This window comes from Halyomorpha halys, unplaced genomic scaffold (genome assembly GCF_000696795.3).
Source record: "Halyomorpha halys isolate HHAL.00 unplaced genomic scaffold, Hhal_1.1 Scaffold852.1, whole genome shotgun sequence".
Classification (NCBI taxonomy): Eukaryota; Metazoa; Arthropoda; class Insecta; order Hemiptera; family Pentatomidae; genus Halyomorpha; species Halyomorpha halys.
Window position 1 is genome coordinate 155545 of NW_027111393.1, and position 14334 is coordinate 169878.

The window sequence follows — 14334 nt, forward strand, 5'->3', positions numbered from 1 at the left end:
TATATAATATGCTTAAATCTTTTCTTTTTTTTCAGAGATGAACTGCCTGAATCAGCTTACAAGTATCAGCTGTTAGGGTTGAATTTACTCTTGCTTCTATCCCAGAATCGGGTAGCCGAGTTTCATACAGAATTAGAATTATTACCATCGGATCAGATCCAGAGTAATGTTTACATCAGACATCCTCTTTCTCTTGAACAATACTTAATGGAAGGAAATTATAATAAGGTATCAGAAACTATTTTTTTATTGGCTAAAGATTGGTATTTTCCTATTATATCATTATTATATTGTTCATGCAACAGTGGAACCTCGGTATAACGAGTCTCAGAAGGTTTATAAAAAACTGTTATAGTATTGAAATTTGGATGGCTAAAAGTTTATTATATTGAGGTTGATAAGTTTATTTATTGATCTCTATATCCATTCCTACCATGGAGAAGTTGATAAGTATAGTTAATCAGGTAACAAGTTATCTAAGGTTGGTACAGAATAACAAATTGTTTAGACATCAACCTTTTTAAAACAATTAACAGGTGTGGTCATTGAAATAATGAACACATCATAATTGAAATACAATGATACTTCTATTTAATAGACACGTGAAAGTGAAAGTAAATGAAGTAGACAAAGTAGAAAGTGAAGATGAATTTGTTTGTTAAAAGAAGGTATCTATCAAGAAAAGGTAAATGTAAAAGGAACAGAAGAATTAAATAAAATAATTATGTACTTGTCATCTCTTTACCTGTGGTACCTTGAACTCCGATAAAATCAATAATATAATATATATATAATTTAATTCCTTGTTTGAGACTGATTTGTTTATCAATTATGAAAAAAATAAAATAAAAAACAATGCCTCTATGCTTATTACGGAATTTCTATTTGTCAGGCAACTTTAGTAGTAGGGATGTACAATACACTTTAATTAGTATAAATAAAATTACTTGCATTAAGGCACAATAGTGGACGAAACTTACTTGAGATGACTAAGAGGATTGCAGAAGGTTTAATATCAGGCACATCCCTTTATCTTACTCAGATAGATATGTCTATGCATTATTGAGATCATTTTCTCTATGTAAATGTTACCATAGTTAAAATTCAAAACAAAAAGTTTATTTTTTTTTTTTTTAAATTTGTTATAAAGATATTTGTTTACATGCTCTTTTCATTACTCAAATATTTTTCATTATTTTTTACGGGTATTTCAAAGGGATTTGAAAAAAGTTGTTATATAAAGGTTCCTTTTTATAAACTATCAACTATTTGTTAGTCTAAATAATGATTCAGTTTAATTTGATTTCTTTATTTTATTCTTATCACAAAGTTCCTCTACCAAATTATAAATTTATATCTATACATTTTGTTTCTACAAACTTCTAATTAAGTAATTTATTTTAAACATAGTTGGGCTTTGTGTTATTAAATAAAATATTTGTCATTATTGATATTTAAGCATGAAGCAGCGTTTAGAGTACGTTTAATAAAGTGATTTTATTTTGTAGAATCGTCTGGTTTTTATGTATATTATTTTAGAAATAAAATTTTAGTTTGTTGACATTATGTATAGATTTTTTTTTCCTGTTAGATCTTTTTGGCGAAAGGGAATGTACCAGCTGAAAGTTACAATTTTTTTATCGACATTTTACTCGAAACAATTAGAAATGAAATTGCTGGTTGCTTAGAAGCCAGTTACCAGAAGATCTCAGCGAATGATGCCACTAGAATGCTCAACTTGGCCAGCAACTCATCTCTGAAGGATTATGCTTTGAAGGTATTACCTTATTTTATAAATTTGATTTGCTATATTGAAATTTTGAATACATTTTGTTGTATTATTTATTAATCTTCTTTCCTTTCATAATCTTATTTTTTATGCTGTTAATATTAAGCTAAAACCACAGAGATATATTTACATTTAAATTTAGAGATGAATTAATGAAGAGAAGTAAATAGTTTTTTTTGCAACATTGAACATATTTGCTTTTTATTGATTAAAAATTTGAACAATTTATACAAAATAATTTTTCAATATTTTAATAATAATGTAAAACCATATACTAGTTTTAGAAACAGCATGGGCTGTTGAAAAAAAAAAAAAAAGTTACTTTTAGAGGTAACTTGGAAGGACAGAGAATATAAATATCTGTAGGCTATATTTTGTTCATAACTGACTTATTTTGTTAAATTTCTGTATAATTGCTGGTGTATCTCTCACATGATGAACCTTGACCCATGAGGAAGGGCTTCATCCCAACAATTTAATAGTAATAATAATAATGATAAGTATTAAAATGGGTATTTTACCGAAGATTAATTTAAAGTGATACTCGAGGACAACATTAATTTTGACAAGCTTCAAATCTAGAAATTAACATTTCATTAAAAATATACTATGACGGTAGTAAATATTTTATTAGCCATTTTACTTAAAAAGTTACATATATTGGTTAAAATTTATTGATTACTAATGAGAATTGGTATTTCAATACTCAAAGCAATAGAGCTCTGGGTTTAGAAGAACAAAAACCTGATATTAACAATTTCTCTGAAGATTTTTTTTCTCTTCACTGTTCATTATAACATACCCTCTGTATGTAGCTTCGACTAAGTTTTTAAAATCCGTACTTACCATAAAGAAAGTGATGAGTCGAGTTATCATGAAAATGTTAGACCGTACAGTAGTTGAGTATCCTCTGTTCGTGGCAAAAAAATGGCACCTCTATTTAACTAATGAGTCCATGGAAATGAAGATGCACATTTGTTGACAAGTTAAAAATTTTATTTTAGTTAGGAGGTAATCACAAATTTAAAATCACTGCCCTGAAAAATGGAACTTAACAAGTTATCTACTTCTTCACTGTGGGTACAAAAATAATGATGACTAATAATTAAAATAATTATTATTTTGTATATATAAAAATAAGTTTTTAAATATCTAAATTTTACTCTAATTACTATGTATTTTATAAGTTTATTCCTTCAAAATTTGATATCTATTTAAAATAACGAGATTTCTTAACTTGAAGTTGAGTATTGTTTTTTCAAACTTGTAACTAGTATTGGAATTATTAATTTGTCAATAATAGTAATGAATAGTCAATATTTAGTTTATTATTTTTTCTTTTTCCAGAAAAATTGGCAAGTTGGAAAAGATAATTATTATTACTTCGGTTTGAACGAAAAGAAGAAAAGTGAAGAAGCCCTTCCATCAAAAGAATTGGTCTCCCAAACTTTGGAATATGCAAGAGAACTCGAAATGATTGTTTAAATTTTTTTTCATTTATGATTTGTAAATAATTTTTCTAAATAATAAAATTATATACATTTATTTAACTATATTATACGTCATGAATCATCCTCAAACAATTTCTTAATTAATTCTACTTTTTTAATTATATTTTCAGATAAATCTCTTCTAGGTTTGCGCCATATTGTATGATCTAAATCGAGCATTCCACCAATTATTTCCTGAAACAAATGTTAACTATTAATATAACATAATTAAAGCTCATTTCTGGAATGGATGTTATAAATTTTAAAATTTCTCTATTGAGAATGAAATAAAAGTAACTTTTTTTTTTTAGTAGTTACCTTCAAAAATCTGCTAATCACATCTTACATTATTATTTAATTTCATTATCAGTAGCCACAAATAAAGGATATGTATGAAAAGTAGGACAGAATTTTTTTTTTTTTTTTAATTTTTAAATTTATAAATGTAATTTTGTTCTCTGAAATATAATATACCCAAAACAAATGAACAATTACTTTATTCTATTTCAATGGGTATTTTTTATCAATTTACCCTCAGTTGTATAGTCAGAGTATTTATCTAGATGAGAAAATGTTTTATGTTTTTTATATTTATATACAAGTTAAATAGTCCCAATCAAACTTATTCTTATCATAAGTCAATTATTTTAAAATAAGTATTTTATTGAAAAATTATTCCATTAGCCATTTCTGAAAACTACAATTGGTCGCGCAATTCAAAGCAACCAAAAAGAAAGTCAAAGATTGAAATGGTAGAGAAGATTAACAAAACTATATTATAGCATATTCAACTGTAATGTAATATAGTCACTAGTGAAACATATTTATCAACACATACTATTCTTCAATTAGGTGTGTTGCCTAACCTGCCTCTCCTTATGTTTCTAATAAAATTGGCAATACTACTTCTAGCGTGGCTCTACAATCCGGTGTCGAATCCTGGCGTACTCCAGCAGCTTCCGCCAATTGTCTTGGTCCCTTGCAGCCGCCATCCAATTCCGAAGCCCCAGCATATTTGTTGCATCAGCAGCAACACCATCAGCCCATCGCTGCTTTGGTCTTCCTCTTCTCCTGGAACCATGGAGTGGCTCCATCAGTAATTGTCTTGGTGGATCCTCACTGCTGAACTTTCATCACTCGAACTATATCGGACTCCTTAAACATAGTGTACAGCTCCTAGTTTTTCCTCCTTTTCCACTCTCCTCTGATGAGAACATCGCCATATATACATCTGAGGATTCTTCTTTCAAAGACCAGGAGTTCCTGTTCACAAGCCCGGGAGGAAGTCCAAGTCTCACAACCATACAGCAAGACTGGGTGCACTATCGTCTCATAAAGACAAAGCTTTGATTTTCTGAAAGAGTTCTACTCAGGAACTGCCTTGCCATAAAAAAATACCACCCATTTGCTGCTATGATCCTATGCCAAATCTCTTGTTCAGGTCTGTTGTCTTGGGTTACCAATGAGCTAAGATATACAAAAACATTAGTATTCTTGAATTGGTATTCCCCAAAGGTCACCTCCTCTCCAACCTTGGCACCTCTCCCGTAACCATATGTTTTTTCCACAAAAAAAAACAACAAAAAACTGGCATTAAACTCACATAATAAAACATACCAAGAGCCCAATTGGGTTGCCAATGCAGATCATTCTTGCAAATTTTTAATATCTCAGATAGAACTAATAACAAGCAAGGTTTAGTTAGAGCGATATCTGGTGGTGAACTAAGAAAGTATCTAAGAGCGAAAAGCTGGTCAATGAAGTCCAAGGGTTCTGACTCCTATGGTAGACCACACGCAACTAATCCAGTACAAATACTCGACCAACAGTTGTGCAAGGAGGTGATTTGGTCAGAATCACGCTTGACCGCCAGATTTTTACCCAATTAAGGGTGCCAAATTTATGAGGCTGGGTGGACCCCAGGAGGGCTCCAGAACCCACAAGGGTTGACTCACGGCTACTGTGTAACATAAAACAATTTTCTGCCCAGCTGGATTCGAACTCGGGTCTTTGGAGTTACTAGCCACAGGCCTTACCCCAGCACTCCCCCCCCCAATAGGTGGAAATGAAGATCTATATATTACTTTACTGAGGTCGATACAATCTGTATAGTAGTCACTCCACATTATCAAAACAAATTTTATTGGCAAAGTTAAAAAATAAAAATTGATAATTCACCTGACCAAAGTTGGTTGGAAATAATCTATTATCTTCAATGACGTGAGCATAACCACTCTGCATTCCAAAGTCGACTGAAAAGTAGGGTAATCCTTTTGGCACAGCTTTCCTTACATCACGCCCAGCCAAATCTACCACTTTTTTGTTGTTTGACCATTCTGTCTCACATTCCATTATTGCTTTCTACATAAAAATAAAGGTGTTAAATCATTTAGAAAATTTTAAAGCAGTAATACAAAAATACTCAAAAGTCAGATATTGAAAATTATGTTTTAGAATACCTTGAAATATATGGGAGCTGTGTCACCACATTCTTTTGGAACAGGAACACAATGTAAAACCATATGAGGATGCTTATGCAAGTTGTTGGCTATTTCAAAAAATATTATATCCTCATCGTCCTCTTCAAGTTTCTGAACCATTTTTTTGCGCAATTCCTACACATAAAAGTAATTAACAATTAAAATTGACTAAGTATATCCAAAAAATAAAGTTTTCTTACCATGATTTCTTCCCAAACATCTTCATCAAGTAATGTTCCGCAAGATATATGATTATATGGTATGATTAAGCAGTGCCTCTCCGTTAAAGACTGGCTAGTTGGTGCTGCCACATAAACCTATAAAGCAGAAATAAAAGAAGTAAAATTTAAACTGTTAGTTCATAATAATGATTAGATAAGATAACGTCTACTTATCAGCAACAATTCTGATCTAACATATAGAATGGACAGTGTAAATATTAAAATTGAATTTTATTTTTCACAAAGTTTATTATAATAAAAGGGTAGGTTTGAAACAAGAAGTTAATAGGAAAAAATAAGACAATGTGCTGAAGGCCAACAGAATCCCAGCAACAATAAATACCAGAGCTTGCACCTACATTGAGATGTAAAGAAACATACTTGAACTATTCTAAACTTGTCAGTTACTTTATAATTAATTATCAAGATACTAAAATAAAATAATAAAGGCTGAGCCAACCGGAAGGTTTGATGCCACTACCACCAATTGCACTGTACCTACATTCTTTCAAACCTGAATCTACCAGACCAGTCTTGTAAATCTCCCACCTACGCTTTGATTTACCTCTGGGACCTCTACCTGTCCGTTCAGTGTTAATTAAAATTTTAGGGATCCATTCGTTACTAAGCCCTCCAACCTTACACACCCATCTTATTCGCTGCAATGATATAACCTGAATTATATATGCAGAGTGTAGTTCCCTCAATTCAGCATTGTTTAGCCTTCTAAATTCCCTGGTTAACTTATCATTTTTCAATCCAAATAGTTTACATAATACTTTATTTTCATAAACCTTAAGGCACTGTTCTTCCCTTAGTGTAAGAGGCTATGTTTTGCATCAGTAATAAGTAACAGTTGGAAGGATAATAGTTACGTAAATTCTAACTTTTAAGTTTCAGCACAGAAGGTGCAAGTGAAACAATTTCAAAATTGAAAAACAACAAGCATTTAATAAAAATTACAAAGATACACACAATAACAATTAGAAATCATATTGTGTTATTTAGAAAATAATTTAAGGTGTATAAATGGGCCATCATTTCACGAAAATGCCTGGATATTTATTCTTCAAATCAGCATTTATTATTATTTATTAGCTGAAATAGTGTTATTTAGCTAATTAGTTAATTATTATTGTCAAAGGACCGAAAATTGGAAAAATGAGACTAAAACCAAGAAGGTTTTGCCACAAATATAACAAGAAACCATTTTATTTAGGTCATAGGTGAGTTTTGGAAATAACCATACAGCAGTGAGTGCAGATATGACAAAGGACAAAGAAAATGCATGACAATTAATTTGTTTTTAATAGGCTTTAAGAGACTTGTAAGTGAGATTCAGAAACAGATTGAATATCTTATAATTTTAACATTATTAATTATCTTAAATGTAATGGTGAAAATTTTTCCAGGCATAGAATGACCTGTAAATATGATATGACCTAGAAATAATTCTTTTTGCAAATTAGGTATTGCTCTTTGCAGTCTAAATTTATAATTACTAAATTGGAGCCTAGAAAAGCAAAAAATGTACCTTAGATTTTGATAGAACTAAGCATTCTTCCATCATTTTGCCATCTATACACCATCTGCAATTTTCCACAGATTTCTCTAATGCAATATGCTGTTTAATCAGTTTAGCCCGTTTTTTGTTTTCATCCTTACTGCTTTCACCCATTCGAGCCTGGTCAAACACACCTTCAACATCCATGTCATCTTGAGTTTCCTTTTTAAGGACAAAAAAAAGAAAATTATAATTATTAAAACTTACAGAAATCCTAAATATCTCATCTTTGAAGTAAATTATATACCTTTGCCACAAGTTTTATGAATGTACTTTGATCATCATCGACAGCATTGTATTTTTCCCTTTCAAACTAAAAAAATTATTTATTCGTCATGTTATCATGAAAAAAGATCTCCAAAACTCTCCCAATAATATAAGTGATTTATGTACCATATCTTTCAAAGAATACTTGTCATCATCAGCAAAATAACGGACACGCGTCTGCCCTTCATGTGTTTCAGTCTTTCTTTTTCGACTATGATTACCACTTTCTAAACTTTGGACTGGTCGAGTGAAACCTCTGCTATCAGTTTCTGTCAATATGACCACTTTGTTGGCAGAGTCATCACGAATTTCTTTATTTTTCAAAGCATTTTTTCTTCGTTGTTTATGAATTTTTGCTTCAGATTCGAACTTCCTAGCAAGTTGCTGAAGTAAGAAAAATATTAGCATTAAGAATATATGTTGATAATACGTTTTCTTAAACATAATGAATTAAAAAACATGATGAAAATACAGATAGATCTTCTTAATTTAGACACCTAGGACAGGACAAGTTCTCAAAGATGTTTTTAGAAAACATTCACCAATGTAATCAGGTTATTTAAAAATAAAAAATATTAAAATTTTTACATGAATCTTATTTATTCTTATTATATCAGTCATTGGAAGTGAAAAGTGTAAGATGTAGATTGGAAGTAACATAACTAAATATTATAACAGATGTTATACAGATTTTCGATTCCAAAAATGACAATATTTTACAAATCTTTTTTTTTTTTTAAATAAGCTCTTCAATTGTACTTTTCAATATAAATTTAATATCAGAATAACTTAATAGAAATGTTACTAACTGTATTTCCTGTCAATTCTGCCCGTAAAACTGCAGCATATAAATGGTTCAATTCATTTAAGGACAATATTTTTACATCACTTTCACTACTATCACAACTGACTGTAGCACGGTCTTCCTCATCATTGTTTGATTGTAAATTCTGACTTGGCATAACATCCTTTCTGTCTTTACTGAACAAAGAAATTGTATAATAATTGTAATAATAGTCTAGTAGATAAAATTTAACCATAAACATTATGTTTTTTATTCTTACCTTTCACTATCTTGAATAGAGCTTGTACTAGAAGAAGGCTTCCTCCAATTTCTTCTAGAACTTTGGCTTTCGTAATTTTTGTAAGTTTTACTACTACTATAAGAATCCTCATCAGGCTTTTTAAAGTTCAATCTTTTTTTATTTGTATCATGCCTGTCATTGTATTCATGCCTATGCCTGTCATTGTATTCATGCCTATGCCTGTCGTTTCCATGCCTATGCCTGTATCTATCAGAGTTCTTATCTGAATCATATCGGCTGTAGCTCTGTTTTTGATCATTTTTTTCGGCATCTTTCAAAGCTCTGTTGAATTCATCCAAAGACTGAAACAACATGAAAAAATATTAACATGAGTGTTTGACATTTAATATTGATTATGCTCAGTTCACAATGAAGAACTCTGAGGCAAAACCCTACAATTCTTAATCAGCAATCCTCAACCCATTTCTGCCCAACTAATGAAAAATTAAAATATTTTTGTTTCCTAATGAAAATCAGTTCCTGACATCCTAAACAAGTGCTCTAAGTATTGGGGAAAAAAATGTTACGTTTTTGCAATGTTGAACAGAAGAGGTTACATCAGACTGGAGTACAAAAATTGACTATCATGCTGTTCTATTTCACAGTTTTACTTCTAAGGCTCTTTTTATTTATTCTTCATAACGTTTCTAATCAGCTAATGCATTTGGAATCCTAAGGGCTTGATCATTCCACATTGCCACTTGTTGGGAATTATAACAAAGTACAGAGCATCTGAGAAAATAAATTTTAGTCAATCAATTAAGAAACTGAATAAGAGGCATATTGAATGAAATAAGATTTTTTTTTTGGAGGTGATAGGAGGGCGTATTCATGACGAAAGTTTCTGGAATAAGAATTACAACTTCCTAAAAAACAGGCTCTGAAATCAACAATTCTGAAAAATTTCATAATACCCAAAAATCATTGTATTCTGATAAAAAAATATTTTATACATGAACATTAATTGAGATGAAGTTAAAATTAAAAAAAAAAAAAATCTAAAAATAAAAATCATTGTTGAGGAAAAATATGTTTCAATTAATGTTGCATTTTCACAATGTTGAGCATAGATGGGTTTAAAAAAATTCTTATCGATGCAGATTGAGAGTCATAATACAGTAATAATGAATCATGCAACAAAAAAATTAGAACTTAATGGGATAGGAAAATAAGAAAAACATAGGGAATTTTAATATCTACATAAGTTAAAAGGATTAATATTAATTTAATTTGTTACAATTTACTTCCTTAAAAAATAAGAAAAAAGCAAAGTTCAATTTGCAGTATTTTTAATTTAATAACTATACATTCACCACTTTTTGAATTCATTGTGACCAAATCAAGTTAAAATAATAGTATTCCTTTACTCATTGCCAGATAAAGTTTTTCTCAATTTTTATTATAAGAAAAAGGTCTCATTTGTCTCTGCCTTAAATTATTATAAAATACTTTGAAAAATTATCACATTAAAATAACACATCAATAACAAAGTCATAATGAAATTATGCCAACTCGATAAGTTCTTTTTATCCTCTTAACAAAAAAATAAATTAGTTATTTTAATCAAATCAAATAAATAAATTTAATAAATCAATTGGTAGGGTCGATAATTAACATAATCATACATTAATTAAAATATATTATGTAGTAATAAATACCGGACAATATTCCATTCATTAATATACACAGTCAATCAACAATCTTCCAGTTCATTTATTTTCATTCCAAGAAAAAACGAGAACTTTAAAAATGTATAAATACATGTATATAAATAAATGCGAAATAGTTTAATTACAACTTACTCCCCATCTCTCAGATATGACATCATCTAAACTCCTTCCTTCTTCATCTGCTTTCTCTTTTGCTCTTTCTAGAGATTTCCTTAGCCAGTGCACTCCATTATCACCTACGCCAGAAGAAACTGTGGTCTTTCTAGTTTCACACTCTGATGGCAAACCAGTCCCACCATTTTTCCAAAATGGGTTCAATTCACGACTGCTTTGCCCAAGCTGCAAAATAAATAATAAACATTAAGTGCATTTCAGATATGAAATCTATAATAACAATAAAAGAATCTAAGTAGTTTATATATAAAATTATTTTCCAAATCTTACATATCTAAACTCACTATCCTTATTTTTTTTTAACCTTCTCATATTAATATAGCAGAGATAAATAATGTGAATCATAAGAATCAAAATTTCAATAATGTATAATTCTATACTCATGCAAAAAAATTTTAGGAAACTTTTTACTTTTAAAAAGTTGTTTTCACACTACAGAGTCTCATTTGTTGATGGTTAAAGGGTACTAAAATTTCTTAAGTACTGCTATATTAGATTATGAGATAAGGATGGAAAATTGTAAGCAGAAATCCACAGAAATGAATGCTAAGAAAAATTGATTTACAATTTCTAATCTTGAAGAAAAATCAAAGTTACAAATAATCCTTTTTCATTTGATCACAGAATTATATTGATTAATTTATAAAAAAAAATATGCTAAACATGTTGAATTCAAAAACAGAGTACATATAGGAAAATAAATTATAAAGATTATAAATATAAAATATAATGATTGCTTATTTAAAGTAATCTGAAAGATATATATAAAAAAAAAAAAATTTCAAACTACTTGATCCAAGATGTTGACTCGTTCTCCTGACTTGTCAGAATCTTTCTTTTTCTCATCATTCAGTTCCTTTCTTGTTTTGCCAGAAAAACATGTATCCATGGACATCCATTCATCCCTCACTTTTGGGGAATCTGGCAACTTCTGAGATGCAGCTTTCTCCACCCATTCTTCACTGCTTGTACTCTAAGAATTGAATAATTATTTAACTCAAAGAAAATAGGTCTTTTTAATATAAATAAAATTTGGACAAATTTCAAAATTTAAAATCTTTTTAAAAAAATTAGTCATTAACTAATATTCTAATTTAACTAACAGAGGTTGATGGTGAACGATGTCTACTTTTATGTTTGTGAGAGTCCTTTTTTCTTTTGTGTCTATGATCTCTCTTATCCTTTTTGCCCATTTTACACTAGAATCTGGAACCTAAACTAAATGCAGTATAAACAGGGAAAACTCATTAAAACCAAAACACAAGTTATCACTTTATTTACCAAACCTTCTCTGGTTGTAAACAATTCTCCAGCTAGATCGGTAGCATGTAAACTCCAAATCGAGTTCTCGTGCTTTAATATTTGAAATACGTCACTGAATTCAATTAAGCATAAAATTTTTTTTTTTTACTTTATTTATTTTATTCACAACTGTAAAAGTATTTTTACAACCAGCGAATGAGATGTACAGAGAGAGAGAAAAGATAATAATAAATAAATAAAAGAAGACAATGGCATGAAGGTCAAGGTCATCCAATGATGCCTCTCCATTAAAATTGAAATTTAAAAATCAATTTAAGAGGTCCCTATTCCAGCTCCTTCGTAAACGTCGTCTCGTATCTGGTAAGTCTAGTGTTGATAGTCCTTGAATTAGAGGGTTAATGTGTATTGGAAGTGTGTTGTGAAACTGTTTATATAATGATTTAATGGTTGTTTATACGTAAGGAGTTCGTAAGTCTGTGTGCAAGTTCTTGTTACTGATGTAGGGGGAAGCGCTACTGATCAATTTTAGTAATTTTGATTGAAATTGTTGCAGTTTCAGTAAGTTAGTTTTTTTGGCATATCTGTAAATTTGTGCACCGTTAGTCCAAATTGGTCTGTGAAGGTAAGTATAGGTCTTTAGTTTTTCTGAAAGTGGTAATTTTGATCGTTTATTTAAAAGATGAAATAATAATTTAAGTTGGAAATTTAGCTTTTGTTTTGTTATTTTTATGTAGGAGGTCCATGTAAGTCGTTTGTCCAATGTCAATCCAAGGTATTTTACTGTGTCTGTCGGGGTTAAAATTCGTCCGTTTAGAAAAACAGGAGGGCATAGACCACGACGGAGCGTAAAAGTTATTTGCACTGATTTACACTGGTTCTCAATGTCTATCCCTGTTTTCCATTTGATACACCATGAATGTGAGCTAGATGTATTTGTAATTGTTCTGAGACTTGTGGTGGGTCGCCACGCTTGGCTAAAATGGCTGTATCGTCAGCAAATGTGGCCGTGAGAGTGTGCTCCATTGTGGGTAAATCGGAGGTATACAAAGTGTAATAAAGGCGCTAGTATAGATCCCTGCGGAATTCCAGCTTCTGCTGCGAAATATGAGGATAGTGATGAGCCCTGTCAAATCCGGAAGTATCTCTCTTCTAAATAAGACCTTAGGATTACTATAAAAGTTTTATATGCACCTATTACTCGAGTTGTGATTCATTTTAACCTTTTGATTTCTAATATATGATGGTTCCTTTATAAGTTTCTGAAGTGTACGCATATTGATATAAGTTAACATTCATTTTCTACATCTTCGAAAATATTTAAATTAACACTAATATAATAATAATATATTGCTATATGAAAAACTAACGAAAGAAGCCATGGTGCATCAACTGCTATTTTATTAATGGAAGGTCCTTCATCGGATTTTTGGAAGCAATGCATGTAGAGAAGGAAAAAGGTCGAGAAGCTTTAAACTAATACGAAGACTTTGTGAGCGAACTCTAAAGATTGGAAGGCATAGATTCTTCCAGAGAAGTCGTCGTGGAAATGACGATATTAAAATGTAGCTCAGACCTTCCTAAAGTTGAGGACTTCTGTCAAAATTGTTGGATAATTTCAGGTTTTCACCCCCGCCCAGTAAGATGTTCTAGCAACGTCCTTGGATGGGCTGAGGGCTGTAAATTTGACCGTATTTCTGAAGAGGAAGATACAAGAAAGGTCTCTTAATTACTCAATCGATGACGTTTTTAAATGCCTTTTTCGGAAATTCCCTTTGTTATTATATTCTATTAAAATGGTTGGGTCCTTTCAAATCTTTTAAAAATAAAATTTAACAGTAAGATTCCGTTTTTCTGACCATTTACTTCTGAAATACAATATTAAAAACAATTATTGAACTTTCTCAAAAAGTTCCTGTTAATGTAACTCAAAAGTTATATATTACTTTATATATATATATATTATATATTACTAGGAATTTATGAATAAAAGTCAGGCGAGAACTTATTGAAAGAACCTTTTTAAAAAAGTTCTTTCCGGAATTATAAAAAAAAATCTGAGCTTTTATTATAAATTCTGAGATAGTAAAAGTCCTACTAGAACTTTAACTTTTCAAATTTCTGTATCGGGGATCATTAATGTGTTTTCGGAGGTGCGGAGAAATACTTTATTCATATATGCTGCCTAAATACATTAGGTTGCTATCTCACACAGCATACTTATCAATCCGTAATCGGACATATTTACATTACATATTCATGGTATAATCATAAAAAAAAGATATACAATAATAGAATATAATAAACAATTTTTTTTTTCACCACTACAGTTTC

General features: G+C 30.2%; 2 protein-coding genes across 2 annotated transcripts in view; one reads left to right on the forward strand and one right to left on the reverse strand.

Annotated features, from left to right (window-relative positions):
* Window positions 1-3342, forward strand: part of Rpn12 (regulatory particle non-ATPase 12) — a 6316-nt gene extending 2974 nt beyond the window's left edge. The window contains exons 4-6 of the mRNA XM_014430021.3: window positions 36-228; window positions 1592-1777; window positions 3137-3342. Coding sequence (XP_014285507.1) covers window positions 36-228; window positions 1592-1777; window positions 3137-3274 — 517 coding nt within the window. The 3' untranslated portion in view covers window positions 3275-3342. The remainder of the gene's footprint in view (window positions 1-35; window positions 229-1591; window positions 1778-3136) is intronic.
* Window positions 1610-12044, reverse strand: LOC106686629 (CWF19-like protein 2). The gene is made up of 12 exons (XM_014430020.3): window positions 11844-12044; window positions 11531-11713; window positions 10699-10905; window positions 8876-9198; window positions 8621-8792; window positions 7938-8195; window positions 7792-7857; window positions 7515-7706; window positions 5960-6076; window positions 5739-5894; window positions 5458-5640; window positions 1610-3474 (listed from the first exon to the last, which is right to left on the reverse strand). The coding sequence occupies exons 1-12, from the start codon at window positions 11931-11933 to the stop codon at window positions 3352-3354; spliced, it is 2070 nt and encodes a 689-aa protein (XP_014285506.1). The 5' UTR covers window positions 11934-12044; the 3' UTR covers window positions 1610-3351.
* Window positions 12045-14334: the final 2290 nt, after the last annotated feature.

Excerpts from the sequence above, each read along its gene's own strand:
- LOC106686629 (XM_014430020.3), bottom strand. The coding sequence starts at position 11,933 with ATGGGCAAAAAGGATAAGAGAGATCATAGACACAAAAGAAAAAAGGAC. Across the intron at positions 5,641-5,738 it reads CAGCTCCCATATATTTCAAG|AAAGCAATAATGGAATGTGA; the intron begins GTATTCTAAAAC and ends ATTTTTATGTAG. Across the intron at positions 3,475-5,457 it reads TTCCAACCAACTTTGGTCAG|GAAATAATTGGTGGAATGCT; the intron begins GTGAATTATCAA and ends CATTTGTTTCAG.